Consider the following 16,775-nt stretch of genomic DNA (forward strand, 5'->3'; position numbering starts at 1 on the left):
AGACTTGGGACAAAGAGGACCTTGAGTTAAAAGTGAGCACCCCCTCGAACATCAATAATTGCAACGAACGCTACCAACACAATTTTGAAAGACTTTCTCAATACTTGACTTATTATTATATTTTCAAACATCTGCAAATCCTTCTTTTCATCTTCATCATCTATAGCCATTGCTCAAGATGGTTCGAGCTCGTAAAGGACCGAGAAGGGAAGTAGACCCAAGGTACGACAGCAAAAATCTGACTGAAGCTTGGTTTAAGCTTGGTCTTAAGGATGTAGTGCTCGCAGGTATCATCATAGATACCCTCAAAGGCATTTATCAAGAAGCCAGGCCAGTCAATTTTGTGCAAAGATATGACCGATCACGCCTCAAGGAAGAAGTTTTCGTGGCATTGTACCAAATGCCACCGTTGATCCAAAATGCAGCCCGGCGAAACAAAGAGCGCACCATTCACAATCTTTACCGCATCATCCAGCTTCAACATGCGAATTGGGATGGCAGAATGCTTCCGCCACGTATTGGGGCGGGACCTAACTCACGTCATCCGTCACGGCTTGAAAAGCGCCCCGTGTTACCTCCAACTAGAAAGAGACCAACCAGACGAACCAGAAATCCACCGAAAACGTATGTTGAGCAGGCCTCCACCTCGGGATCAGACGACCAATCCGACAAGCAGTCCAGCAAGGTGTCTGAGTATTTGAACTCGTCGGGTCCAGCTTCATCTAGATATACTTCTTCTGGTCGCGCGTCACCTGCGGTTTCTTCATCTGACGAGTCAGAGCTTGAGGAAGAGACTGAAAGGAAATCTGCTGCATCCGAAGATGAATACTATGCGGATTCAGGACCACCTCCTATCTATACGCCCCAAACTCAATATCAATCCAGGGAGCCTTCGCCAAGTCCATCGTCGGAGGAGGCACAGGAAGAGTTCCACAGCGAGTCTAGTGATGGATCGGATGATATCTATGACCTACCGGATCGAAATTATCATCCATTACCTCCAGCACATCCATTACCTCCAGCACATCCATTACCTCCAGCACATCCATTACCTCCAGCACATCCACTACCTCCATTGCCTCGATCATCTCCACATGTAAACCATCCTGGGTTGCCTCCTCTTTCGGGATCAGAGGAAGGGTCCGATAGCCGGTCTAGAAATACATCCTCTCGATCTGGAACTCAGCCTCGTGGTATATCAGTCACACCATCCAGGAGTGTATCCGCGCGATCTGGCATTCAATCTCGTCATCCATCGGTCTCGGAATCGGATGCATCAGAAGAATCAGAAGCATCGGATGAAGAACCTGAAAACGTATCCTCTCGATCTAGCATTCAGTCGCGCGGTCCGTCAAGCTCATCGTCCAACAAGGTATCTCCTCGGGTTGGCATTCAATTTAGCTCTCCTAAATTTTCATCGCCCAAAAATGTATCTTCTCGATCTGGCTTTGAGTCGCGTGGTCCGTCGAGTTTATCATCAAACAAGGTATCTCCTCGGTCTGGCATTCACCCGCGCGGTCTGTCAATTTCATCATCCAGAGATGTATCCTCTCGATCTGGAACTCAGCCTCGTGGTATATCGGTCATACCATCCAGGAGTGTCTCCGCTCGCTCTGAAACCCAGCCTCGTGGTATATCAATGACACCATCCAGGAGTGTATCCGCTCGGTCTGGAACTCAGCCTCGTGGTATATCGATCACGCCATCCAGGAGTTTATCCGCTCTCTCTGGAACTCAATCTCGTCATCCATCGGTCTCGGAATCAGAAGAGTCTGACGAAGAGTCTGAGAATCAGTCTAGAAAAACTTCATCTCAACCTCGCATCAAGTCAAGTGAAAGGGTTTCACCGTCCGACGATGAATCAGAGGAAGAATCTGAAAACCAATCCAACGATGCATCATCTGAGTCGGAGGAAGAACCCGATGTTCAGTCTAGACCTACATCTTCCCGATCTCGTGTTCAATCTCGTGATCCTTTAGCATTGTCTGACGAATCAGAGGAATCAGAGGACGAACAAGCACCGGGACTTGAAGAGCTGGACTCTCATAGCGAGTCCGAAGAAGAGCCTGAGGACCTGACCCATGAAAATGAGCCACAGCAAGAAGTGCAGGGATCCGAAGACGGGTCTGATGAGGAATCAAACTCTGAATCCGTTGCTGAATCCGAAGCTGAATCCGGAGCTGAGCTTCAAGCTTCGTCCCAAGCCGTACCAGAGGCTGAGTCTGAATCCGAGTCTGAATCCGAAGCTGAAGCCGAGCTTGAAGTTGAAGCTGAAGCTGAAGTTGAAGCTGAAGCTGAAGATGAATCCGAATCTGAAGTTGAATCTGAAGTCGAAGCGGAGCTTGAAGTTGAAGGTGAGGCTGAAGCTGAATCTGAATCCGAAGACGAATCCGAAGTTGAAGGTGAAGTTGAAGGTGAAGCCGAAGATGAATCCGAATCTGAAGTTGAATCTGAAGTCGAAGCTGAGCTTGAAGTTGAAGGTGAGGCTGAAGCTGAATCAGAATCTGAAGTTGAAGCTGTGGCTGAAGTTGAAGTTGAAGGCGAGGCTGAAGCTGAGGCTATGGATGAGGATGAAGATGAAGGTGAAGCTGAAGTTGAAGGTGAGGCTGAAGCTGAATCTGAATCTGAAGTTGAAGCTGAGCTTGAAGTCGAAGCTGAAGTCGAAGTTGAAGGTGAGGCTGAAGCTGAATCCGAATCCGAAGCCGAATCCGAAGCTGAAGGCGAGGCTGAAGAGGATACAGATGAAGCTGAATCTGAATCTGAATCCGAAGTTGAAGCTGTGGCTGAAGTTGAAGGCGAGGCTGAAGATGAAGATGATGAGGCCGAATATGAAACCGAAGTTGAGCCTGAAGCTGAAGCTGAAGCCCAAGATCAGTCTCAAGATAAAGTTAACAGTGTTAAGGAATCTTCTGATGTAGCCTCTACAAGCAAGCCGTTTGGCCTTGATAGTATTTTTGATTTTCTTCCTTGGGGAAACAAAAAGCCCGAAGAGAACACCAAAAAGGGATCTGATACTAGCCCTCAAGCTGGGCTAGAATCCGAACTACAGGTTTCAGATAAGCCTGAAACAGAAGGCACACTTCATGAGGTGATTGAGAGTGAATCTGAGGGTGAAGATGGGAATAGCCTTGACGACAATCACGAAGACCCAACGAATCACTACGAAGAGGAGGATGTTTCTGATAATGAGGAAGAGGATGGGGCTGATAACGAGGAAGAGGATGGGGCTGAGACTAAAGCCAATAGCGAGCTGCAGTTTGAAGATGAAGCCGAGGACGACGCTGCAACTGATGATGATGTCATGGATGAGACTCCAGATAACGCTGCGGATGATGTTGCGGATGAGAAGCACAACGATAGCGCGGAAACATTCGACTTCAACAGACCCTCCGTGGTGCCCAATGCCAATATTGATATCATTCGAGCTGATGATCCGCATCGACTTCTACAGATCAGGCTCAATGATCTCCTGAAGGATCCCAACAATGCTTTGCATCAAAGTCAAGATGGGAACTGGATCGATATTTCTGAATTGCACATCAAGGTTCTCCAAAAGGGGTTGATGAAGGAAGGTTACTTGAGGTTAGGTGCGGACGATATTTGGTGGAGTCCTTCCGCCTACAATGACATCGACGTATCTAAAATCGATATTCCACAAGGTAATGAAAGCAGACTTACCGAGTTCAACATGGTGACCGTCATCAAGCGCTCTGTTGACGCTTTCCATCCCGGACTTGGAATCGCCATGGGCGATAAAAACCAAGTACCACGGCCAAGCTTTTCAGTCATTATACGGGATGCCAGCACAGAAGGTAAAAGAGCCTCTTGCAAACTCCATTAGAATTTTCTTTTGTCAAGACATGCTAACGATCGACTTCTTTCATTACAGATGGTAAATTAGATCGTTCGAGAGAGCCAAGTCTAGCGCTCCCTAATTCGACCAAGCCGTCTCCTTCCAAGTCAGTTCGTACTCGGTCAAGCAACGGGCCGACTGCTAATAATGGAGATGCGCTTGAAAGTCCCAGTAAGAGGCGGAAGAGGTCTGCGGATTCAGATGAAATGTCTTGGAAACCAACTCTTCAGACACAAAAGGTCTCCTCTGGAAATAACAGCGCGCAAACTTCTACCCGAAAGCGAAAGACTCGTTCGGATTCAGAGAACAGCTCCGCCGATCGACCTGCGCAGAGACAGAAGCTATCCTCTGTAAATCAAACTGCTCAACCTTCTACCCAGAAGCGGAAGAGGTCTGCGGATTCAGATGATATCTCTTCCAACCCGCCTCTTCAGAGACAAAAGGTCTCCTCTGGAAATAACAGTGCGCAAGCTTCCACCCGAAAGCGAAAGCTCCGTTCGGATTCAGAACAAAGCTCCACCAATCGACCTGCTCGGAGACAGAAAGTTTCTTCGGGAAATCGTAGTTCTTCGCAGTTTGATGGTGCAATGGACGATGAAGAGGATCCATTGTCAGCCGAGGACGACCAAAGTGACCTGTAAGCAACCATAAAGAGCGTGCGGGGGGCCTGAAACTACCAATAGTGCAGGGTCCGTTGCATTGTCTCAAAGCCAAGCTTTCAGTGATTCTTGAGAAGGTGCCACCAGACAAAACTCATTCACTATTAAAGGTATTTCAACCCCCCTGCCTACTTAGTGCACATTCATCCCAAAAACCATTTTGGCAATTTGCTAACCGATGAGTTTTTATTGCTATCTATAGCAAGGGCCAATTGACGGTTGAGTGCAAGTCATCCCCTCGCCCTTTCTCCCATGTCGCCACGGAACCCGAAATATGGAGCTTCCGAGATGTCCTCAAGCCTGATATTTGGAAATTCATGCGACCTCGAAGCCCGCCAAAGGCGGATAACGAGTTCACCCTGCAAGCAAAGCTTACTAGCACCGTAAAATCCTCCGTACCATGCGGTGGATTGGGTCTTAACCCGCTTCCTCCAAGACCCCAAACCCCTGCTTTTACTCCGAGTACGGAATCCTCAAAGCAATTCCCGTCACCTCCTAGTCCTGTTCAAAGTCCCCCATTCATCAGCCAGGCTAGTATGAGTGCTTTAACCCGGTTGTCTATTGATAGTCGAGTCCCAAATACAACAGTAGCCGAGCCATTATATGAGGATCTATATCCATTTCATTTTCAACCACCATCTCGACTGACGAATCCAGTGCACGCCAAGAATTCATCTAGCTCTAATCCGTTACCTTCTCTTAATGCCGCTTCTCCGCTGCATCCGATCACGAGCCAAGCGGGCGGCACAGCTTTTAAGTCGTTCAAAAACATGTTTGCTTATATTTTACGAGGCCTTCGTTTTGTGCCTACCAACACAGAAGATCGCCCCAGTTCCAGCTTTGGGATGGGTGCATTGCCTTCCGACTTCATCCCCAAGTTCAACATCCCTATGGTCAGCAGGCCTGCAGCCAACACGCCCAGTGTCTACAGCCGCGCGAGTTCGTTTTCAGCTCTTCCAGAATCTCCTAAAAATATTTCTTCTCCTGCTCTGTCAAATGAAGGCACTGGAAAGAAGAAAAGGAAGAATTCGGTCACCTTTGAGAAAGAAAAGCCAAAGACTGAGCAAGAAAAACTCAACGAGACGATAGCGAAGATAAAAGAGAATCTTCAAGACATAGAAGATTTAGAGAAGGAAATCACTTTGCTGCTGGAAGTTGGGGATGAACAACAGGAGAAGGTTGAAGCTCTGGGCGAGGCAATCGATGAAATGGAGAAAACTCGAGATAAACTGGAGGACAAGATAGACGACATGACAGAAGAGCTTGCGAGACTTCGAGATGTCAGGGATGAATTGGCCAAGGACGTGGAGAGTGTGTGGGAGGATCTGGATAGACTGAAAAGGATGAAGAGGAGGGCAAAACAGGAGGAGCGTCGAGCCTGGTCTCGGAGAGGAAGTAGCAGTACTTCTTCATTCGGATCGAGTTGGAGGAGAAATGAAAAGACGAGATTAAAAACAACTCGGCGGAAAGACATCGGAAAACGGCAAATGAGAGAATGGAGGGAAGAGCAGGCTCTCTCTCCTAAATCTCGGAAAGCCCACAACGGAGCAACTGATGATTCTGAAAAGAAGAAAAGAAAACCCAAAAAAAGAAAGGAAAAGGAGGGAAACAAAGGAATACAGCAACAGCATAAAGATGGAGATGGAGATCATATCATGGGAGAAGCGGATAAGAAAGATTCGGAGACCCCGAATATTGCAGAAACAGGTTCAAGTTCACAACCCTCAACACTGCCAGTCTCTACCTCGGAGAATTCAAGCTCCTTGCTTGAGAGTTCGGGTCGGATTGATTATGACGTGATTAGAGTACAAAAACGAAGTACTACTATCACAGATTTCAGAAAAAAGAAGAAAAAAGACAACGGGAATGGGAATGGGAAGCGGAAGCGGAAGGACGGCCGGTCCAAAAAAAAAGAAAAACATACAGAAAAAAAATTAGAAGCTTGATTTTTTTTCACCTAAGGCGTTTCTTTTTTGTTTTTGGTTATGTTGTCTTTATAGTTGAATTTTCTGGATTTGGAATGGAACAAACCTTAGATGAGCTTAATTCAATGTTTGGTCCCGATGAATTGATGCCCTAAATGGGTATTTGATACGAGTACATACTCGGTACATGGGGAGTGCCTATTACATTGAGAATCCACAATGGGTCAAGGCCTGTAAAATTGAGTCATAGCTATCTTCCAAATGTCCAAGGCTGGAAAATTACCTAGGTAGGCACCGAAGATTGAATACGGAATTATCGATAAGTGAGGTATATAAATAGTGAAGCACTTGAGGCATATGTGCAAGGATTGACTGCCTAGGTGAGTCTCGAATGATCTAGGCCTACGAACCTTTGAAGTATACTGTTTTTCAAAATTGGAAAAGTCTGCATAGAACTTCGGAGCGAGAGTATAGTATGATAGAATGCCTAGTTTGGCAAAAAAGCGGCTCATACTACTTTCCCTAGATGATCATGAACTAAGCCTAACCTGACCACCATCAACCATTTCAGTATAAGTACCATCTAATAAACCTTTCAACAAGAAATGAACCTTGGAACTATCATTACTCTTTAGGGTAACATATACAAAATAAGAAGCGGATAGACAGAATAAACTTCAAGCAAAAAATATATAAAAGCCCCCCCCCCCCCCTCCTCTCACCTTCTTCTTCCTTTCTTCTTCCTTTCCTCTCGTCCATCGCTCACTCACCTCTCACTTCCACGTAAACGCCTAGACTCCAGTAAATCAAACTCACACAACACTCACGACAGGCACAGCATCTAAGAAGATCATGTCTTCTTCACAAATTTCCTTGCCTGAAAAGGCTTACTTCGGCGGGCTTCAAAAGACCGAGATCATCCAACAAGCGATGGTCGAAGACGTCGAGGCCCAATTCAGCATTGAGGAGATCAATGCATACCGGCCAAAGGGCTTCTGGGGGCTGCTGCGAGAGAATGCAAAAGGCATTTTGTTTTGGTTGGCGATCGCGGCATTCGTCATCATTGTCGGGTTGATGGCAACTGGGGTCATTCCGGAAGAAGAATACGAATGCGTCGGTGAAAGATGCGTTCCGACACGCAATCGCCATGTCATCGATGACTTGTTCTCTGCTGCGGGCAATGTGGTCCAGGATGGTGGTCCGGTCGTGGTGTGAGGATGATGAGGTTTGTGACCTCGGGGGCTCAGATGTTTGGAGTTGGTCTTTTGGCCACTCGGTGTTTTGGATATTTCTTTTTGTTCTTCTTTTTCATGTTCAAATGTTGAGACCTCACTTTGTTTTTATTTTTGTTTTTATTTTTTTCTTGTTTGAAATTTCGAGATCTCAGTTTGGTTGACTTTTGCAACTGCACTTTTGTTGTCTTTGGTTGTGTGTTCGAGTCAACCATGTATATTAATTTGCGCCTTCAAACAATAAAAATTCGGGCTTCACCACTCACATGAATCACTTCTACTTAGAGTTTTCTGCGTAATGATGTAATTTTAGTGTAAGCTGCCCTTTAATTCAAGCGATGATCGCAGATCCCCTGGCTACATTATCCGTGTATTGTCCCGCATTTACTCCTTGTAATCCCTCGAAGAGTCTGGTATCTCGTTCCATATTCCCCAGCGATACAGGTAACTCGAAGTGCCTGTTAATACCGATATAGTCTTCTGGACTCTGCCCAAAAGGCACATTAAGTATATTCACAGTTGCTCGTGGGACAACAGGTTGGTTCGTCGATTGTTGGGCTATACATGCATGTCAGCACTGCATGTGGATATTTCAAATGTTGATTTTAAATGCCCCCAAATCCAGCAGCGACGTTCCGATTCTCAGATAGATCACATTTTTGAACGACTCGCAATTACACTACTCACCTGGAGTAAAGCTTTGTTCAAGAAGTAGCACAGGCTGACCCTGTTCATCACCGCCATCCTTTTGCCCGCATTTGGCTCTGAGATCCCACCTTCGTATGGAATGGGGTGGTATAGACTCTTTAACGGGTTTCTCGGCACCGTTGAATCGACCCCGGGAAGCAATGCCAGCACCCCAGCGAAGTCTTATTTCGTATCCCTCGCATGTCAGTCCTCGTTTGGAGCACTGTTGACACCCGGGCCTCGTTTCGTCGCAGTGGATCCGCTTCCGTTTACAGGTCCAACAGCCTTTATGAGACCGGTGACGGGAAGAATCTTTCTTTTTATTTTCGGGAGTCATGATGGAATGAAGGAAGGGAAAAAGAAAGCAAATTTGAAGCGACAAAAAGGGGGCGTTGGGCCTCACTGCGATCATATATGGCGATGCAACTATAGACAGGTAGCCATGGCGCGATCTGATTGGCCAGAGAATCTTCTCAAAGTCGAAAAAAATACCGCGTTCTAACCCATTATAGGGAGGAATTTCCGGTCCGCTGCCAAAAGCTGTGCAGATATTGGGCTCGCAATTCCCTCGCAATCAGTCGCTCACAAGGGTATATATCATCAACTTATGATCGGCCCGAATTAAATGTTTTAAAGTCGGATTTCCTGATCTCGGCCTGAGGCCAGCGCCGGTTGTAACCGTTTTGGGCAGGTACACCCAAGCGCTATCGGCCGCCATAGAACCCCACTTCGCGATATCTACCTTGTTTTTGCAGTCGGCGTTCTTTGATGGGCAATTGGGTCAATGTCTGAGCCAACGGCTAGTCTTTCTTGTTCCAACAACCCGTGGGGAAAGCCCGACCCTCCTCCCCCGGCCCAGGACCACATATTTTTCAACCATGTGTCATAAAATCGGATCACACAGTTATCGTGCTCCACGAGGCTAAGCATTCCAAGTAAGAAATCTGGGCCGTGAGAGGACTATGCTGCCGAATGACTTCATGTTCGAAAACCCGTCGCCCCAAGACCGGATCTACCTTCCAGACCAGGAATACTCTACCTCGCCAAAGCTCCGGGGTGAAGATAATCATGGTGGAACTCCAGGGGAAACACGCGCGACGTTTTCGCCTAATCCCCAGACCCTTTCCAAGGACCGGTAGCCACAAGTGGGCCAGCTTCGGTGTACGAGGATGTCTCCCCTCCAGAGCCCACAGAACCCACCACGCGTGGGGTTCCCCAGAAAATGACAAAAAAAACCCCCGGGTCCCTATGGGGTTGACCATTTCGGTCCACTGGAATCTCATCCCAAGCATCACACCACAACCTGGAGACCACCATCATACGATCTTTGCGGAGAATGAGCCCACCTTGCGCAGCTTGAAATTCGCCTTCGTCGAGCAGAAATTATGGACTTGGAAACCGACACCACTCTCAAGCCGACCGACCAGAACACTCAAGATGCATACGACCTGGCGGAGTTCGGGCACGGCCAGAGTCTTGAGCGAAAATTCAACATCTGGAGCATGCTAGCCTTGGCTTTCTGCGTTCTTGGAACATGGTCAACCTTTGCACAGGATCTTTCGGACGGTCTCATCAATGGCGGCCCGATCTCTATTCTATGGGGACTCGCTCTTGTGGCATTCTGTAACACATGCGTGGCTCTTTCGTTGGGAGAAATCTGCAGCAGCATGCCTACTGCGTTGGGTCAAGCATACTGGATCTATCGTCTTTGGGATACTCCCTTAGGTCGCTTCGTCTCCTATATCTGTGCGTGGATCAATGTTTTCGGCTGGTGGACTCTGGCTGCCTCGCAGGTTGCCTTCATGACCAATTTCATTCTGGGAATGAAGGTCATGTTCGATGTTGAGTGGACAGGAGCTTCGGCCGGGTGGTTGAACTTTGTTGTCTATCTTGGATGCGTTTTCGTTCTCACGTTGATCAATGTCGTTGGGTGTCGGCGAGAAAAGTTCCTACCCTGGTTGAATAACTTTGTCGGAGTGTGGTTTTTCGGCTTGTTCTTTGTCTTTTCCCTCGCTCTTCTGATCTCGGTTGGAATGAAAGAAGATCTTTCTTACCAACCTCCATCATTTGTCTTTGGCAAATGGATCAACCAAACCGGATGGCCTGACGGTGTGGTTTGGTTCATTGGATTGGTGCAAGCTGCCTATGGGTTGACTGCCTTCGATGCTGTGATCCACATGGTCGAGGAAATCCCTGCGCCTCGCAAGAACGCACCAAAGGTCATTTACTTTGCAGTTCTCTCGGGTGCAGTAAGCGGCTTCATCTTAATGATGGTCTGTCTTTTCTGCATCCAAAAGGTGGGATCGGTCATCGACTCTCCCAGTGGCCTTCCTTTCATGGAACTCGTCCAAGAAACAGTGGGCAGGAATGGAGCCGCTGTGCTCATCGCACTGTTCATCTGTAATGGCCTCGGTCAAGCCGTCAGTATCTTTACCACCGCATCTCGCCTGACCTGGGGCTTCGCTCGAGACGGCGGACTCCCATTCAGTCGATATCTATCACACGTCGATCCTACCTGGAAGGCCCCAGTTCGAGCTTTGTGGTTCCAGGGTGGCCTGATTGCCCTGGTTGGCGTTCTATTCCTCTTCGCCGAGACAGTCTTGAATGCCATTCTTAGTGTCAGCACAATCGCACTGACAATCTCATACGGTCTTCCTATTGCCACTGTTCTCATGATGGGTCGCAACAAACTTCCCCCGGGAGGAGAATTCCATCTTGGAAGATTTGGTGCCCCTGCTAACTGGGTCAGTATCATCTACTGCTCCATTACCACTGTTTTTTTCTTTTTCCCGAGCTCGCCCAAGCCGTCGGGGGGTGAGATGAACTACGCAATTGGTGTTTTCGGGGTGATGCTTGTTATTTCGATAGCTTTCTGGTTCGTTCAAGGAAGTCGGACCTACCTCAACACCGAGGAAGCGTTCACCCATGTTATTCAGGCGCAGGAAGCGATGGCCAATGATGCTCCTGCACCTGTACCCACGAAGAAAGATTGAACTGGCTCTATGATCAAATTTCATGAATTGAGGAGAGAATGTTGGAGGAAGTCTGCTACAAAATGGATAAAGTGATTCGGGTGGGGGGTTGCTTTGGGAGTTGGAACTGCGACTTGATTGTAGATAGATCATAGATGGCATCAATCATTGAGGAAGTCGAGTCCATGCTAGTAAATATTTGAAGAAGAAAAGAGCCCTGTTCATATTACGAAAATTCAAAGGTTCAAACATGATCGTTAATTTATGACCAATCTTTCAATCTAACGTTGTCATTCAATTTTGATTCAATCTTATATACAAAAATAACCAGAAATCTCAGCGTCACAAATCCATGCCTTAAAGCTTGGACTTCATGTTCACATGAATAGCCTTAATAGTGGAATAGGCATCCAATCCAGCCTCACCAAGTTCCCGACCAATACCACTCTGCTTGACACCACCGAAGGGGATACGCCAATCGCTATCCTGACTAGAGTTGATCCAGACCATACCCGCCTCAATGCGCTTCGCAACACGATGAGCACGAGTAAGGTTAGTAGTGAAAACAGCACTTCCAAGACCATAAGTAGAGTCATTAGCCATCTGAACCGCATCCTCCTCAGTCTTGAAGCGAGCAATAACCGCGAACGGACCAAAGACTTCCTCCTGATAAATGCGCATATTAGGAGTAACATTAGTGAAGACAGTAGGCTCAATAAAGAAGCCCTTGCCCGCACCAGCGCCCTTGAACGGCTTACCGCCACACTCCAGCGTAGCCTTCTCAGAGTGCCCAACATCGACATAAGACAGGATGCGATCATACTGCGCCTGGGTAACCTGCGGACCCTGGAAAGTGCTCTCGTCGAACGGATCGCCGACCTTGGAAACATTCTTGATCTGCGCCTTGAAGGCCGCAACGAAGCGATCGTAGATCTCATCTTGAACCAGAATGCGAGAGGTGGCCGTGCAGATCTGGCCCTGGTTGTACATGATACCGATGTGTGCCCATTCGACGGCTTGCTCGAGATCGCAGTCGTTGAACACGATCAAGGGGCTCTTTCCGCCAGTCTCAAGGGTGATATTCTTCAGGTTGGCGCTGGCCATCTTCATGATCTGCTTTGCGGTCGCTGTGCTGCCGGTGAAGGCGATCTTGTCCACGTCCAGGTGTGAGGCGAGGGTAGCTCCGGCGACGGCACCGTGGCCGTTGACGATGTTGACCACTCCGGGCGGGAATCCGGCTTCCTTGATGAGATTGGCGAGGAATAGGATGGAGAGGGGGGTTTGCTCGGCGGGCTTGAGGATGACGGCGTTGCCGCAGGCAAGCGCAGGTCCAAGCTTCCAGGCTGCCATAGAGAGGGGGAAGTTCCATCTAGACGAGATGAAAATGTCAGTTCGAATTTTATTTTTCAGGTCTTAAAATGTTCGAAATTCTTTACTCACGGGATGATCTGGCCGCAGACACCCACTGGCTGGCGCACAGTGTACGCGAACTTGTCAACGGTGGTATCGATCACCTGCCCAAACACCTTGTCGGCATATCCACTGTAGTAGCGGATTGTCTCGGCGGTCTCGGTCATATCGTCGTTCAAGGAGACAAGGTATGGCTTTCCGTTATCGCAAGTCTCGATAGTAGCCAGGGTTTCCTTGTTCTCCTCGATGAGTTGGGCCAAGCGGTTCATCAACTTGCCGCGCTCGAGACCTGGCAGGTCACGCCAGCTGGGATCATTGAGTGCAGCGCGCGCAGCCTTAACAGCGGTGTCGATGTCCTGGGCTGTACCGGCATACACGGATGCGATTTCTGTAGCAGTACTGCAATTTTGAGAAAAAAAAAAGATTAACTTCAATTCTGATTTCGAGAGCATAGTTGATGCTACCGTCGCTACGGAAACATGACAAAGAGCACATACGCTGGGTTAATGCTGGTAATCTTGCCGCCATCTGAGGACTTGACCCATTCATTGTTGATGAACAGTCCTGTGGGTTGAGTCCAAGTGCGGCCGTTTGGCGCAGTACACTGAACTGTTAAAGACATGTTGTAGGTTGACAGTATAGAATGGTATACCAATATTGACACACTTGAGAGGTGAAAGTGGCAAGTCAAGTACAGCCGTAGTCTTTAGAGTCCAAGCGCAACTGGAGCTTCAGCGCTGTTATCGTGAAGATAACTATCTCGGCACGACATTCCCAAAAGGGAAGGCGGATGAGACCCGCCTTTCTGGAGAAGAAAGCCCCACCTGTGGACACGCATCTCCAGAGTCCCAGAGTCCCAAAGTCCCCAGATGCGATGAGAATCTCGGATTCGGGGGTTTCGGAGTTTACATAATACAATTGGGCTACTCGGACGCTAAACCCAAACAGGTAGGTCCACGCAATTCCCCCAGAGTGGCGATCATAAGATAAACGATAAGCTAGAGGTGGGATAATGAAATTATTCAAAGACAATTGCACACATTATCTTAGCTGGGTTAGAAAAAGAAATTGACATATCTCATATAAGCATTTAAAATATTTTAAGCTATTTGAACACGTAACACCATATTCAATGGATCTATACACTACGTAGGACATATGTAACCCTTTGTGGCAAACTAGAATCATCTCACGTGGCCAAGATAAACGATAAGCTTGATTTCACTTTGGGAAGGAGCAATATTAAACAAAATTATCAATTGATCAGAGACCACATGACATACGGGGGTCCAGGTTTAAACTGCCCGATCGGTGAATGCTTATGTGCCCTCATGCTTGTTCGGAGAGTACATCCAAGTGCAAAGGTCTGATTGGCGCACATTGCCGCACGTCAAAGAAGTTAAACGATCTTTTACGCAAAAGATATTACGGGATAAATGCACGTCTAACGGGATGCCGTACATCTTCTCCAGGCTTTTGCCCAAAGGAGCAAACCACGGGAAGCGTCAACTCGGGTAGAGTCGCCCACACACTTATCTGGTCTGGACAACGTCTCGACTGCCTAATTGGGAATGTCCATGCGGCTTCCTATTGATCTGATAAAAGTGGTTGGAGCACTATATAAGGTCTTGGACGGAACCTTGGCCTATGAGAATTTTCTGGTTACAGCTTCATCAAGTCAATCTTTGCCTTATTTCTCTACACCATGGCGTCTGCCCCTGATACCACGTCCATCCCGGGTTATACCATTTTCCGGGAGGGAGACTATGATAGCGTTGCTGCAACTGCTATGCTCCCGCAGGGAACTCCCCACCCGCTAGGTACGTGCACATACCAAGAAGATTGAACATTTGAAAAAAAAACAAAAAAAAGAAGATTGCGTTTTGCGAGCATCATTCGAAAAGATCTAGCATATATATTTCACGAACGTGCACTAATTTCACAATCACCATGCAGACCAGCTTTCAATCAAGGAAATCCCCTTGGCTGCCAAGCTTATCCGCGAATATGCCAGCCCCAAGACCATCAAATTCAACTGCCTCACATTGCGCGAGCCCGCCAAGGCCGAATACCAGGCCTTCCGCGCTGGAAAGATCCCTGCCCCCGATCGCCGCTGTTTTGCCATTATCATTGAGCGCGAGACCAAGGCCGTCGCCGAGGTCGTCGTCAACCTGGTCACCGGCAAGGTCGAGCTATGGAAGCAAACAAAGGATGTCCAGCCTACTCTCACCCTCGAGGATCTGGATATCATGGAGCGCATCTCCCGCAAGGATTCCCGCGTGATCCGCGCCTGTGCCGAGCTCGGCATCACCGATATGTCCAAGGTCTTCATTGACGCCTGGGCCATCGGTATCGATGAGCGCTGGGGCCTCGAGCACCGTCTGCAACAAGGATTGGCCTACTACCGCGCCGAGGAGTTCGACAACCAATATGCCCACCCATTGGACTTCACAGTTGTGGCCGATACCGAGAAGGAAGAGGTCCTCAGCGTTGACGTTCGTCTCGTGAACGGTGAGCGCACCGCCGTGCCTCTCAAGGAACACAACTACCTCCCCCAGTACATTGGTGACAAGTACAACCACGACCGCCTCAAGCCCATCGACATCACCCAGCCCCAGGGCGTCTCCTTCAAGGTGCGCGGCAACGAGCTCTCTTGGGCCAACTTCAAGATGCACATCGGCTTCAACTACCGCGAAGGTATCGTCATCTCCGACGTGCGCACACACGACATGTACGAGGACCGCGAGCGCACCCTCTTCAACCGCATCAGTGTCGTCGAGATGGTCGTGCCCTACGGCGCCCCCGAAGGACCCCACCACAAGAAGCACGCCTTCGATGTCGGCGAGTACGGCACGGGTCTCATGACCAACTCCCTCAAGCTGGGTTGCGATTGCAAGGGCGCAATCCACTACATGGACGGAATCATGTCAACAGCCAACGGCGAAGCCGCCGTGATCAAAAACGCCATCTGCATCCACGAGGAAGACAACGGCCTCCTATACAAGCACACCGACTACCGCGACGGCACGGTGATCTCAGCCCGCGACCGCAAGCTCATCGTCTCCCAGATCATCACAGCCGCCAACTACGAATACGGCTTCTACCACACCTTCACGCTAGACGGAACCTACAAGCTCGAGATGAAGCTGACCGGCATGCTAAACACCTACTGCCTGCACCCGACGGAGGAAGCAGCACCCTACGGCACACAGGTTGCCCCCCAGATCACCGCGCACAACCACCAACACATCTTCTCGCTGCGCATTGACCCCGAGATCGACGGACCCAACAACTCCGTCGTGCAAAACGACGCCGTCTCCTCCGAGGCCGCCGTCGGCTCGCCCGAAAACCCCTACGGAAACGCCTTCTACAGCAAGAAGACTCTGCTGCGCACATCTCTCGAGGGCGCGGCCGATTACTGCTACGAGACCAACCGCACATGGGACATCATTAATCCTAACCGCATGAACGCCGTCGCCAAGAAGCCCGTCGGCTACAAGATCGTCAACAACAACTGCCCGCCGCTGCTCGCTAAGCCCGGCAGCACAGTCTACAACCGTGCTGGATTCGCCCGCAAGCCGCTCTGGGTCACCCCCTACAAGGATTACGAGCTCTTCCCTGCTGGTGACTATGTGTGCCAGTCGACCGGTGAGGAGGGACACCCGCACAACTCGACGATCGTCGATTGGGCCAAGCGGAACGAGAGTATCGAGAATACCGATATTGTTGTCTACCTCCAGTTTGGATTGACTCATTTCCCTCGCACTGAGGATTTCCCTGTCATGCCTGCTGAGCCGGTTAGCATTATGCTCCGTGCCTCTAATTTCCACGAGAAGAATCCCGGTCTTTGGGTTCCTCCTTCTGCTATCTGTGTTGATACCCAGTCCAAGGAGGCCTTTGCTTCGTCTTGTTGTGCCGCAAATGCCCCTGCTAGCTCGTCAAGACTGTAAGGGTTTTTGGAGAAAAAAAAGCTAAAAAATGATGGTTATATATGATACGCCTGGACTGAACATACTTTGTAAATAGCACTTTTCCTT

The 16,775-nt window shown here is 48.8% G+C and overlaps 5 protein-coding genes across 5 annotated transcripts; 4 read left to right on the forward strand and 1 right to left on the reverse strand.

Annotated features, from left to right (window-relative positions):
- Positions 1-178: 178 nt before the first annotated feature.
- Positions 179-6,458, forward strand: N7466_004268 (uncharacterized protein; the record flags this gene model as incomplete). Its single annotated transcript, XM_057163665.1, has 3 exons — positions 179-3,812; positions 3,965-4,490; positions 4,715-6,458. 3 exons carry the CDS (start codon positions 179-181, stop codon positions 6,456-6,458), a joined length of 5,904 nt encoding a protein of 1,967 aa, XP_057022346.1.
- An 831-nt stretch (positions 6,459-7,289) lies between these two features.
- On the forward strand, positions 7,290-7,652 carry N7466_004269 (uncharacterized protein; the record flags this gene model as incomplete). Its single annotated transcript, XM_057163666.1, has 1 exon — positions 7,290-7,652. One exon carries the CDS (start codon positions 7,290-7,292, stop codon positions 7,650-7,652), a length of 363 nt encoding a protein of 120 aa, XP_057022347.1.
- Positions 7,653-9,741: 2,089 nt separating this feature from the next.
- Positions 9,742-11,349, forward strand: N7466_004270 (uncharacterized protein; the record flags this gene model as incomplete). Its single annotated transcript, XM_057163667.1, has 1 exon — positions 9,742-11,349. One exon carries the CDS (start codon positions 9,742-9,744, stop codon positions 11,347-11,349), a length of 1,608 nt encoding a protein of 535 aa, XP_057022348.1.
- Positions 11,350-11,685: 336 nt separating this feature from the next.
- N7466_004271 (uncharacterized protein) lies at positions 11,686-13,360 on the reverse strand (the record flags this gene model as incomplete). Its single annotated transcript, XM_057163668.1, has 3 exons — positions 11,686-12,697; positions 12,769-13,137; positions 13,236-13,360. 3 exons carry the CDS (start codon positions 13,358-13,360, stop codon positions 11,686-11,688), a joined length of 1,506 nt encoding a protein of 501 aa, XP_057022349.1.
- A 1,083-nt stretch (positions 13,361-14,443) lies between these two features.
- On the forward strand, positions 14,444-16,688 carry N7466_004272 (peroxisomal copper amine oxidase; the record flags this gene model as incomplete). The annotated part of the gene is made up of 2 exons (XM_057163669.1): positions 14,444-14,558; positions 14,695-16,688. 2 exons carry the CDS (start codon positions 14,444-14,446, stop codon positions 16,686-16,688), a joined length of 2,109 nt encoding a protein of 702 aa, XP_057022350.1.
- Between the last annotated feature and the right edge of the window lie 87 nt (positions 16,689-16,775).

This window comes from Penicillium verhagenii (genome assembly GCF_028828195.1).
Source record: "Penicillium verhagenii strain IBT 33310 chromosome Unknown utg000005l_segment0_segment0, whole genome shotgun sequence".
NCBI lineage: Eukaryota > Fungi > Ascomycota > Eurotiomycetes > Eurotiales > Aspergillaceae > Penicillium > Penicillium verhagenii.